The following is a 12,696-nucleotide window of genomic DNA, read 5'->3' as shown; positions in this document are numbered from 1 at the left end:
ACAAAATGTGTGTGTCAGGCGTAATTCGAACCGTAATCCGGTCGTTAAAAAAAAGAAAATCATAAATAGGCATCTTCGTCCGTGATTTTGATTTGTTTGATTTTACCTGTTTTGAAATATTTTAGTGTGTGTGAATAATTGTATTGAGTGTGTATTTAATTTTTAATTTGATTTTTTTGCTTAGTTTTGTTTTTAAAAAAAAAAAAAGAAAAGAAAAAGAAATAATCTTCTTCCGGATTGGGCCAATTTATTAAAATTGGCCCAAAAAAAACAACGTCCAAACCAGGCCTGCCCGGTCCAAGTCCAGCTGATGCCTAGAGAGTCCAAACGACGTCGTTTCAATCCAGTGTGGTCTGGGCCGTTGATCTCAGATTGATCAACGGCCAAGATCACATTTCCCATACCCACGAACAAAACCCGACCCGTTCCACCCGGACCAACCCAAACCCCCATTAGTTGAAACGACACCGTTTCCCCTAAGCCCTTAGATCCAAGCCATTGATTTCAGTTGATCCAACGGCTGAGATTAACCCACCCATTCCATATATAAACCCTTTAACCTTACCCTGCCCCCCCCCCATCCGACACCCCAGCCTCCGTCTTCAACCTCATCCCCATCAAACCCTAGAGCCGCCCCTGTATCCCCTACCACGAAAACCGGCGGCATGAACGTCGGTGACCTTCACCTTAACACCATAGAACCCCCTCACCACCCTGAACATAGACCTGTTGACCGCTTAGTTCGAATCATCCCCTAGGTCCTCGAATCTTCATTTGAAGATTCGAGTCAAAACTCGGTTTACACCAACCAACCCCAGCTTCACACCAGACACTCCCCAGACCCTCCTCGTGACCAAACCATACTTGGTTTGGTCCGAATCTGATCAGGGAAGCATGAATCCCAGATCTGAGTTTTGGAACTTTGTAGTTCTTCATCACTGGTCCATGTCCGCCCGAGCCACAGAGATTAAGGTCTAATGGACCTTAATCTGAGAAACACTTTGATTAAAGTCCGTTCAGCCTTAAGAAAGGTCTGTCCAAATCCGAGTTCAAACTTTTGACTTTTCAAGTTTTAAGGTGAGTCTGCTTTCTTTCCTTTACTTGTTTTAGTCCGTGTGATTTATTTTAAAAGTCTGTTCATATTTGTTTTAATTTTATCAACTTTTGTTTGTCCACTTTACCTGAACCTCTGTGTTCATCTGAATCCCCCCCTCATATTCTGGTAAGGCATATGTATTTGTTGTGCAATTAGTTTGAATTTCCAATTTGTACTGATCAACTGATTCCTCGAAGTACAGTTCTGTTTAATCAGTATAAGTCGAGTCATGTGTCCTATACTTTTGAATGTCTGATTTTTGGCTACGATTGTGTATGTTAATGTTAATATAGTCGAGTCGACATGTGTCGTCAATTAGTTTCAACTGCCTGAACAAAATAAATCGATTTGCTTCTGTTGAACATTCGCCTGAATCAATTAAGAACCAAGTTCAGTTACTTATAGTTGTTAATATGATTTCAGAAACCTAAGGCCTGATCTGTAATTGAAATCTGAGTTGATGGCATGTGCACTTGTGCACAGCATGTGCATTGTGCACAGCCTGTTTTCCTGCATAAAACGGTTTTTGAGTTAAAAATGGTTTGACAACATATGCTGTCAGATATATTCTACTGTCCATGTTTGCTTTTAGTTAATAAAATAGGAAAGATAAGTCTGCTAGGGAATATTGATGGGTTTAATACTTAATTAGCTAAAGTGGAACTGAAAATGGAAGGCACATGGGAGGGGTATGGTGATAGTCTGAACAGGCTGTTAAAAGGGGTAAGGAAGGCATATAAAAGAGGCAGACATCTGACTAAGGAGAGAGAGAGATACAGAATTAGAGGGGGGAAAGAAAAATACACACACTGTGAGGAGTTTTGAAAGAGAGAGCTTGAAATACATACAAAGATATACAGAGGAGAGGGAGATACACACTGGACCTTGAGAGCTGAAAAAGAAAAAACACACACACAGAGAAGAGAGCAAAAGAGAAAAGGATACCACCTGGTATTAAGGAGAGGACATACACTGTGAGGATAGAAGAGGAAAGATAGAACTGATTTTAGGAAAACACAGATAGAGAGAGGTTAAGAGATAGAAGGTGTACAATCAACAATCAGAAACTGTTTCCTCCTATTATTATTTGGGTTTCAGTTGTTCAACTTGTTCAAATCAATTCTGATTCGTTGAAGTTCCATTTGTGCCTACTAGTCGAGTGTTTTCATTAGTTTACTACTGGTTTGGTCTGTCTGGAGTTCTGATTCTACTCCACTGGGTGTTGCTGTCATTTGGCTACTGCTTTCTATCGGCCATAGTTGCATTTCTGCACTTGAGCCTGTTCTTGCTGTATTGCTTTGTCTGCTGCTATCCTGCCCTGCTGCTGCTGCTATTATGTTTCCTGCTGTTGCTGATTTCCCTATCTTCTTCCTCTTCTCTTTGGCATTTTCAGTTTGTTTCCAGGTACACATCTCAAGTCTCACATTGGTGTAGCTGAATGTAACATTGAAAAAGCATGAATAGAAAGATTTGAAGGAGTTATAATCACCCGTTTACTGACTGCCTTTTCATAAATGTTGTTAAGTTTATGTAAATTGTAGTTTATAGCTGTAGTTTATAGCTTGTACTATGTTGATTTGCACTGTGGTGTTCGATTCGTTTAGTGGCATACAGAATGTAAATAGAACTCTTGGGATGTGAAATTATTTAATGTGATTGTTAAAAATTAAATTCACTCTTTCAGCATGTATTGAATAAGTAAGGGCAAATGGCTATTAAACCTAGCCAAATATAATGTGGTTTTGAACTGCCCGGTTTTCGATTTCTTTAGGCCTTTATAGGATTAGTTTTGAATGTTATCGGTAGTATTCTTCAATAAGGAATTCTATTAACCCTGTTTAAGCAAGTTAATCTAATTTTGACCTAAAGATGTTTGTTCGGATTAAGTGTCGTATTTTATTAGAATAAGCGGATTTCTTCTGTCAAACTAAAGCAATTTTCCATTGAAGAGTAGTGTTTCTCTACTTTGTAAATAATTAATCAGGAATTGATAAGAATCCGGATTAGGCAAAAGCATATAGTTAAATTAGCATGTTCCTTTTCTTTTAGTTTTAGGGACAAACGTAACAGAAAATGTAGTCGCTTTAGGATACCCTTCTAAAATAATGAGACGAGCCTCGCCAAATAAAAATGCAAATTGCGGGGCCCTCAATAAATAACTAATCATAATATTTAGAATTTAGGCTAGGCCGTTTAGTGAATCTCATGGCCTTCTAAAATAGTAACGCGTTAGACTCTTTAGGCACGGCTTAATTAAATCATATTCTTAAATTCGGGTGCACATTGATGTGACCCAAATCCAAATCTCAACGAAGTCAGAAATGTGTTGACGATCACGGGCGCATTGATTGTGACGTGATTCGAGATGCATTTTCACGACGTTGCAATTCTATAAAAATAAGCGATAATAATAAAAGCGGGTTTAAACTTAATAAAAGCACATAAGTCATAACATGTATTTAAATCAGATATTTAGTCATTATAACAATTTAAGCGACCGTGCTAGAACCACGGGATTCGAGGGTGCCTAACACCTTCCCTCGGGTCAACAGAATTCCTTACTTAGAATTTCTGGTTCGCAGACTTCATTTGGAAAAGTCGAAAATTTCCTCGATTTGGGATTCAAGATAAACCGGTGACTTGGGACACCAAAAGCCAAACCTTTCCTAAGTGGCGACTCTGAATTAAATAAATAATCCCCTTTCGAATATTGTCACTTAAATTGGAAAAACTCCACCCGCGCATCTTACCCCTCGGGGCGGGCGCGCAAAAAGGAGGTGTGACAGTTAGAGAGTAGAAAATATTTTGTATGCTACTCTCCTCCCCTCCCCCCATTCCCCCAAGTCCCCATGTTTCATTGCTCACCCACCCTCCCTCAAATACAAACGTTTTCAGGATTTATTTTGTTCAAGAATTTTTTATTTTTTTTAAATTTACACAAACGCAAAGGAACTAATGTGTTGCTTTACTTTTTACACAAAAATAACATTAAAATTATGCCCCATAACTAAAAAAATACTCTTTTTTTCTTAAAAAAAATACTCTTTTTACAACATGAAAATTAAATACTCATTTTGAAATAGAAAAGATATATACTTTAATAACCAAAATTCACGTACTCCCACGTCTCTGATGACTATTGACAAAACAGTTATGGTAAATATAAAATTTCAAATGCAATCATTTCCTCCAATTTTCTTAGAGGAAAAAAAATAGTGGATTTGTGGTGAGTCTCATGAAAAAAAATATTTTTTTTACACAATGAAAAAAAATACTTATTTTGTTGAAATGAAAGAAAGTACTTTTTCTATGAAAAGAAAATACTTTTTTTGTTGAAATGAAAAAAAATATTTTTTATATCATGTAAAAAAAACTCATTTGTTGAAATGCAAAAAAATAAATCTATCTATAACATGAAAAGAAAGTAGTATTAATAATATTTTTATTTAGGGTGGGGATAGAGGGTGGGGTGTGGGGTGGGGTGGGGGTGGGGTTGGGGGTTGTGGGGTTGGTTGGGTGGGTCTGGGGGTGGGTTGGTGGGGGTGGGGAATAGAGTGGGGAAGGTTGAGAAGGAGTTTTAGAAAATGTTCTCCCTTCTCTTGGTAAGGAAAACATTTTCCTTTATGAGGAAAATGTTTTCCAAAATATTTAAGCTAACCAAACATGGGAAAATTGGAAAATATTTCCGGAAAATGTTTTCCTTTATACCAAACATACCCTTGGTTTTGGCTGAATTTCAAATTGAAACTCGAAGAAGAAGAAGAAGAAGAAGAAGACGACATGATATACATTATATTTATAAATTTGTAGTAAAATTGTAAAAAAATTGTATTCTGTTGTTTATATATTTTTCTTTTATTTATTTAACTATTGTATGAAAGTTGAACAACATTATATAAAAATTATATTTAAGTTGTATGATATTGTAGTTGTATATAACTGAGTAGAAATAATGTATGAAAATTGTAGATAAGAAATTTGTTTTTGGTATGTATAAATCAGATACAAAATATACAAAAGACATATTGTATAAATTTTGTATTTAAGTTGTATGTTATTGTAGTTGTATTTAACTGGATAGAAATAATGTGTGAAAGTTGTAGATAAATTGTATAATATATAATTTGTTGTATGAAATTTATTTTTACTATGTATAAATCAAATACAAAATATACAAAAGACATATTATATAAAATTTACATTTAAGTTCCATGTTATTATAGTTGTATTTAACTAGATATCTTTAAAGACTTGCTCAAAAACATTTTTTCCTTAGGAAAAACTTCTACTGTACAAATTTGTATCAGATACAAGATATGTTTAAGCTATAATGTTGAACTAGTACTCTAACAAGTGAAGGAACAACGAAGAATCATCTTTCTTTTTGTGCATACAAATGCATGCAGATTAACTTTGTTGGCTTTTACTACATTAGTATATTTGTACCATCCAGATGACAAGCCGTCAATTTGAAGAACTTCAAGCAGAAAATGCTTTCTGTCAAGGACAAAGAAGAAAGGAATTCACCTCCGCGCTTCTTCTAGGAATTTTGCATCAATTTCCTTGTTTGGGGGTACTTAGGCAAGCTTGATGGGTCACAAGCGTAAGGTTTTGTATTGAAATACTGCAGAAAGGTATACGACAAATGTTGAACCGAAATATTAGCATGTTGGGAGAATTGTGTTGAACTTGGAAATAGGACATCTACAAAAAACTGAGATAGCTCGAGAACAACTCCCAAAAAAAGTAAAGGGTGTAACTAAATCCCTTAATTGAAGGCACTAATAATGGATTGGGAGCCTTTTAAGGTAGAATGTATATATTTTGTAAACAAAACTTGTGTAGGTAGGGTAATTTACTAAACATGAACATTTAGGGTATTAAAGTTTCCAATAGTGTATAAGAATGAAAAAATTCATGTTATCAAAATCAAACCAGCCCAACTATATCGATTTGGATTGATTCAGTTTTATCGGGGTTTCGGATTTTTTTGGGTTTCTTATTAGAATTTTTACCTCCTATAGCAAAGGTTAACACCTTATTTATTTTAAATAAATATCATTTAAAAAAATTATATTCTATAGATGCCTTTTACTGTTTATAGCAAAATATCTAATTTTGGTTACCTCCTACCCTTAAGCCACTAAATACGCTATTCAGTTACACTATTTTCTTCCTCTTTCTACATTGATACATGCCATTCTCTTCCCCCACAGAAAAATCGAGTCAATCACCGGAATCCGAACAATGACAAAGTCCTTCGGAGTACCAGGAATCGATCAACGGTTAATCTACAATGGGAAGCATTAATTTTCCTAAAATAAATATCTCCCATTTTCAGCGATGAGACAAACACTCTTCTTGCTTATGATACCGTAGAACTATCAATGACCTATCACATTCAGTTCAAACGCCAGTTTGATGATTATGTTGTTGCCGCCGCCGACGACGTTGTACCTCTCGCCGTTAGGATGCGGAAGACGAAACTCTCCCTTCCTTCTCTCCTCCATCAACTCGCATTCAGTTCTTCGTCCGTTTATTTTCCGGCGTCAATAAAACCCTAGTCCTTCACGCCCATTCCACCGACATAGTTTTATCAATTCACAAAAAAATCTGCCCTTCGGCATTTTCATGTATTTCAATGTTTTTTCAACGTATCACGTTGTATTTTCATGTATTTCATTGTATTTATTATCTTTTTTTCATTATAATTCAATGTATCTCGCTGTATTCCATGTATTTTATTGTATTCACTGTCTTTGTTCCATTGTATTTCAATGTATCCCGCTGTATTCTATGTATTTCATTATATTCACTGTCTCGCTATATGCCATGAATGTATTCATATGTTTTTTTAAAATTAATATAATTTATGTATTCAGATGTATTATATAATTTCTCTGAAGATTGCTATGTTTTTGGGGTATTTTTCGGTTGAGTATCTTTTTTATAACTGGAAATACAAAATTTGTGTGTTATAATTGAGTTTGTTGAGTTATATTAGGAGTCTATTATGTTAATTGATTCACTTTCCGTTTAAAAACAATGTAATCCCCTGTTTCAAGCCGTGAATACAGTCGAATACAATAATCTGTCTAGCTGTAATCCCATGTTATACGCTATGAATACAGTCGGATACACTCGAATACAACAACTGATTAGCTGAACTTCTCTGATTCACGCCTATTTTTGCTACTGTATTAATAAATACCTACAGTAGCTTAAATACATCTTATAACAACAGAAAACGTATCTACAATCCGTAATATAGCAAATGGTATCTATAGCTAGCTAATTACCACTAAAAGATAGTGCTTTATAAAAAAAAATTCTTTTTTATTACTTAAATATTATTTCAATCTTACTTTATTAAATTTTTTATAAGTAAATATATATTTAGTAAAAATTTAAAAAATTGACAAACATATTATCAACTACTTCACTGTTGTCTTACGCCGACATGAGGGTAACTATGATATAACCCAAATAATTGAATAACTACTTTGCTCTAAAAAAATGAATAACATTATTGGTAATTTCACTGTGCTTGAGCATGCGCAGTTGGGCAGACAGCAAATTAAATATGGTCCATCAAGTTAGCTTTCTTTCACGGGAAATCATTTGTTACCACTAAGCTTCAATTGTAATTAATTTGTAAACTGTAATCCCGATATATTAGGAAGTAAGTTTTAATACACAACATCATATATTTAGCCTTTAATTTTCTTATTTTTTGTTTTTTAGTGTTTAAATTGAATTCCTGAATATACTATGAGAACACTTTCTTCTGATGAAATATAAAAAAGAAAAAAAAACTGCTATACTATTTCGTTGGATTTTGTACACGAGTAAAACTCAAGGAAAGTGAGGTGAGATCCAACTACTTGAGTAAAAAGAAAAAAAACACTGCTATACTACTTGATTGATAGTTGATAGCTGCTTTTATCATTGCTGGTTGGCGGAACTTCTTGTCATATATGATTATTACTCCTCACCCTTTTTTAACTTCAGACAAGACTTAATCATGCATTTTTGGGCAGGTTTACTACATTAAATTCAACCATCATGTCCATGAGAATACTTATTTCCATCTCCTATTCACTATAGAAACTAACTTAATTCCCACGTCCACCACCGAGGGTATAATAAAATGGTTCATTCTTAATCAAAAGTTTCATGTTTCACTATAAAAAAATTAAAAATATGTTGGTAGCAAGGGGACACCCTAGCTCCCTTCGTGGATTTTTAGCGGTGGGAAATTGAGTTAGTCGTGCAATGAGTTTCACATAACGAATACCTTTAAAAAAGAGAGAGAAACTACAAGCCAGCAATATTAACACCCACCCACCCCACCCAAAAAAAAAGACAATATTAGAGATAAAGACTTGGATATAGACTTTTTGAAAATGATTCGTTTTGTTTAATTTATTTCTCTCTTGGATATATATATTACGATTGAATAAATGTGCAAAACATGAGTATGTAAGAACTATAACAACCCACCACTAAAAGGCAAATAATTATCCAAAGAACAGAGATGAAAAGTGGACTGAAGCATTAAGTGAAAAATACAAAGAAAGATATTCCTAAACACAAAGTGTAGATCCAAAGGTCAATTGTCAATGATAAAGGGAATACAAAAAAAAAAAAAAAATCCCTTTCCAAAGACAATACATTTGTAATCTACACATATTTGGCTGTCAAGTACAACACCACTATTGCGCATGATGTTCAAAACCATCATAACTTGGGACAAGGAGAGCTAGAAATTAAGACCACTAAAACAAAACATTGACATAAATATATAGAGTACAACAACCCTTTCCTCTTTTAATCATCAAACTTGAGAACTGCTCCTGAATGAACCAAGGGCTTTAGCTGCACCTGCTCTCAATATGAATTGATGGTAGAATGCTGCAATTGCTGCTCCAATGAATGGTCCTACCCAAAATATCCACTACCAAAACATGAAAGCAATTAATCAACACAAAGTATTAAGTAATAAATAGTGAGATATATATATATATATCACATACATTTATTCTTAAAATTTTACTGTGTTTTCTATAAAATCATAAATCTTTAAAGAGTTTCACTTCTCTACATTGCAATATAAAATGTTTACACTATAATAAGTAAAATTAGTAATCCGAAAAATAAGGTAAGTAACCTTCTATGTCACGTCAAATTGCACTAACTATAAGTGGATATAACTTAAATACAAGAAAGGGAGAGGGGCTTACGTGGTCTTTCCAGGCTTTGTGTTGGTTGAAGATAACGGCAGCGCCAAGACTCCTAGCGGGGTTGATTCCGGTACCGGTGATCGGAATGGTGGCTAAGTGAACCATGAACACTGCAAATCCAATTGGGAGTGGTGCCAACACCTAGTATTCAATTGTTGTCATATTAAGCAAGACAAATAGAGGCAAACGAATCAAAGTTCAAAGTAAAAGAACTTTATGGAAATGCAATGGACCATTTGCGGTTGTACAATACTAGGAAATAAATATAGTAGTAGTATTTAATTTGGTTATATGGTACATTCTCATATGCTTTTTCTTATCTTAATTATTCCTTTCTCCTTGACATATTTAATTACCAAGTCCGCTATTAATGTTTCTTTCTCTATTTTATTGTGTCGAGGTTCTATCGTAAACAAATTCTATATCTTCACAAAGATAGGACTAATGTGTGCGTATATACTATCCTCGTCAGACCACTCGTGGAGGTTTGTTGTTGCAGTAGTATATTTAATATCAAGTTAAAGATTGAATAAGTCATGCGAAGCTTAGGTATAAACTTTAAAAAAAATACTTATTCCATAAGAAGGAATCTAGGGGAGCAAATGGAAATAATTAATAATCTAGTAATTAATACTTACGGGGACGTGAGAATCTCTAGCATTCCTCTTGGGATCAGTGGCAGAGAAAACAGTGTAAACAAGAACAAAAGTTCCGATGATCTCCGCCGACAACCCGACGCCGTGACTGTAATCGTCGGAGAGCATATTGGCTCCGCCGTCATAGCGGTGGTAGTAAGCTGATTGGAAAGCCTTAACTAATCCAACGCCACAAATGGCTCCCAAACACTGAGCCACCATATACATAACTGCCCTTATTAGTGATACTTTCCTCGCCAAGAATAGTCCAAATGTGACTGCTGGATTTATATGACCACCAGAAATACCAGCGGTGCAGTAGACAAGAACGAAAATCATGCCACCAAATGCCCAAGCAATACCAAGGATCCCAACACCAGCACAAGGATCAGTTGCCGTAGCACTTTGGCTCTTGTAACCAATGACGGTCAGCACCGTTATGTAAAGGAAGAGAAGAGTGGCTATGAATTCAGCAATGAGTGCTCTGTAAAAAGACCATTGGGTTAGCTCCTCTGGGTCAATCAGTGGTGCTGGCGGAGGATCTTGGTAGTCTTTGGTCGTGAACGACCCTTCACTACCCACGTTCTTTGCCATTTCTCACTATGCTAAATTGGGACTATTTTCTTTCTTGATTAATATGAGAGAGAAGGCAGATAAGAGTGTGGGCAGAACAGAGTGAGAGACAGAGGTTTATATAGGGGAAAAGATAAATTTGTGGTGATTCTTCCTTATTTTAGTGTCACGTTCGTATCTCACTTTTAGCATGATAATAATAAGGTTATTTATATTTTTGCAAAATCTATAGGAATATTTTTTATGGAATAAAGTAAATTACTTCCCAAAAACATGATGACGCTAGACTGTCATTTTGAGAACTAAAATCTATTATCTCCCAATAACCTTAAAATTGGCAATATTGCAATAGCTCATTTCATTTGAAACCAATAGGAGATGAAGTTAGCGTTATTTGGCACTTACAAATTCCAAACGAGGAAATGGGACTTCATGACAATTTAGAGTAAAAGTGTTTTTTAAAGATTGCTTATGTGTAAAAGTAAATCTTCCATGTATAGAAAAAGAGATAGAGTTATAAAATTAAAACAAGTTTGCAAAGATCCACGAAACCATTTGATCGTAGAAAAATCACACCTTTTATATTTAGAATATAATTTAATTTTTAAAATTTTGATTTCATTCTAAATGAGATGATTTTTAGTTGCATAACTATCTATAGTTTATATTAAATTTAAAATATTAATTTCCTTTTCTTTCAAACGATACAACATAAAATGTGACGGGAGAGTAGTAGCTAAATAATGAGGAAATGAGGCCATTTATTAAATTGGCAATAGTGGAATGGAGCAAGTTGGCCGTCCACGGGAAAATAAGTTAGAAGAATTTCGCTTTCACCGACCCAACAGAGACATGAGGATGAGGTCGTCCATCAGCTTCAGCCCCCTACCCACTTACCACAAAGTTTTTCTTCATTTTATTAACGCCTACTTTATTTACTACTGCACTTGCAATTCTCGTGCACCGCATTCATGACAGGCTAAAGACAGACAGTAAGTAAGAATATTGGGAAAATATTATGGGCTAAAGGGTGAAGCTAATAAACTAAGTTTTTGAGTTCTTAATTACCTAAGGACAAGTTTTTGAGTTATCAGGACAGTAGTGAATGTCTTTAATGAACTAGTACTACTTTTATCATATGCTCAAACCTTTCGAGTTGTAAGTTAGATGTGGATGTTGAGATACATTATGTTAATAACGTATTTCAACTTAGCTAATTACACCCATTTTTTTAAAAATTGTAATAAGCTGTCTATGTTAATAGCTTAGAAAACCATCCATAATAATTGAAGAAAATTTCCTTAGTTGCGATAGAAAAGGAAAAAGATAAGGAAATTTAGACTTAATACTTCTAAATGTCCAATCCTAATTTGCTTGATAATTTTCTTTTTCCTTAATTGCTTACAAAATATTCAACATTTACTTCAAGTAAAAAATTTACGCAATATTTCCTTTACTTGTAAAAGAACGTTGAAAGAAGACATGATATGTATTTCCAAGCAACTAATAGATTTAAGGAATTGCAACGATCATTATTGACTATTGTTTTTGCCCGTTACGGTCGGCAATTATTTTCAATTAAACAATTTAATTCACTTATTGGCTGGCAAAGTCGTTTGATTTAGGTGGAATATTGTTTTGAAAATTGTTATACAAATAGTCATTTTATAGTTTCTAGATGCCAGTTATCTTTCTTTGATGCTTAGGGTCCCTTTGTGTTGAACCAATTAGTCTTGATTCAATTATATTCTACTTTTTGCGGTTGATAAAAGAGAAATGGAAAGAAAAGTTTCCTTACAAGCAAGAAATCTATTTGTGGCAACTAGCTAGGGTGATCGTAATGTGCAATTTGCCATTTGGTCAAGTGATCTTCTAGTTTCACTTGCCCTATAACATGAGGGCTTAATGCTTACTCGTGGCTCCCTTTCCTCATTTCCTCGAGCTACCCATAGCTTGTACTTAAAAAACACACAAAAAAATGTAAAAAAAAAAGGTACCTACGGGTGCTATATGATCATGCTCAACTCTAGTCATAGAAAAGATAAGCGATCGATGCAAATATAATCCGGTCTAAGAGTTTGGAGCCAAATCCCATAGAGAACTACGGTTTAGCTACAACTGTTCACTATCACTAAAAAGACAAGCTTGA

At 34.6% G+C, this 12,696-nt stretch overlaps 1 protein-coding gene across 1 annotated transcript; it reads right to left on the bottom strand.

The window, feature by feature from the left end:
• Positions 1-8,616: 8,616 nt before the first annotated feature.
• On the bottom strand, positions 8,617-10,728 carry LOC104223048 (aquaporin PIP2-2-like). The gene is made up of 3 exons (XM_009774395.2): positions 9,978-10,728; positions 9,340-9,480; positions 8,617-9,053 (listed from the first exon to the last, which is right to left on the bottom strand). The coding sequence occupies exons 1-3, from the start codon at positions 10,566-10,568 to the stop codon at positions 8,934-8,936; spliced, it is 852 nt and encodes a 283-aa protein (XP_009772697.1). The 5' UTR covers positions 10,569-10,728; the 3' UTR covers positions 8,617-8,933.
• Positions 10,729-12,696: the final 1,968 nt, after the last annotated feature.

Source organism: Nicotiana sylvestris, chromosome 5, assembly GCF_000393655.2.
Source record: "Nicotiana sylvestris chromosome 5, ASM39365v2, whole genome shotgun sequence".
In the NCBI taxonomy this organism is placed as follows: domain Eukaryota; kingdom Viridiplantae; phylum Streptophyta; class Magnoliopsida; order Solanales; family Solanaceae; genus Nicotiana; species Nicotiana sylvestris.
The sequence above is the reverse complement of the archived record's forward strand: the minus strand, read 5'-3'. Positions and strand labels throughout refer to the sequence as shown.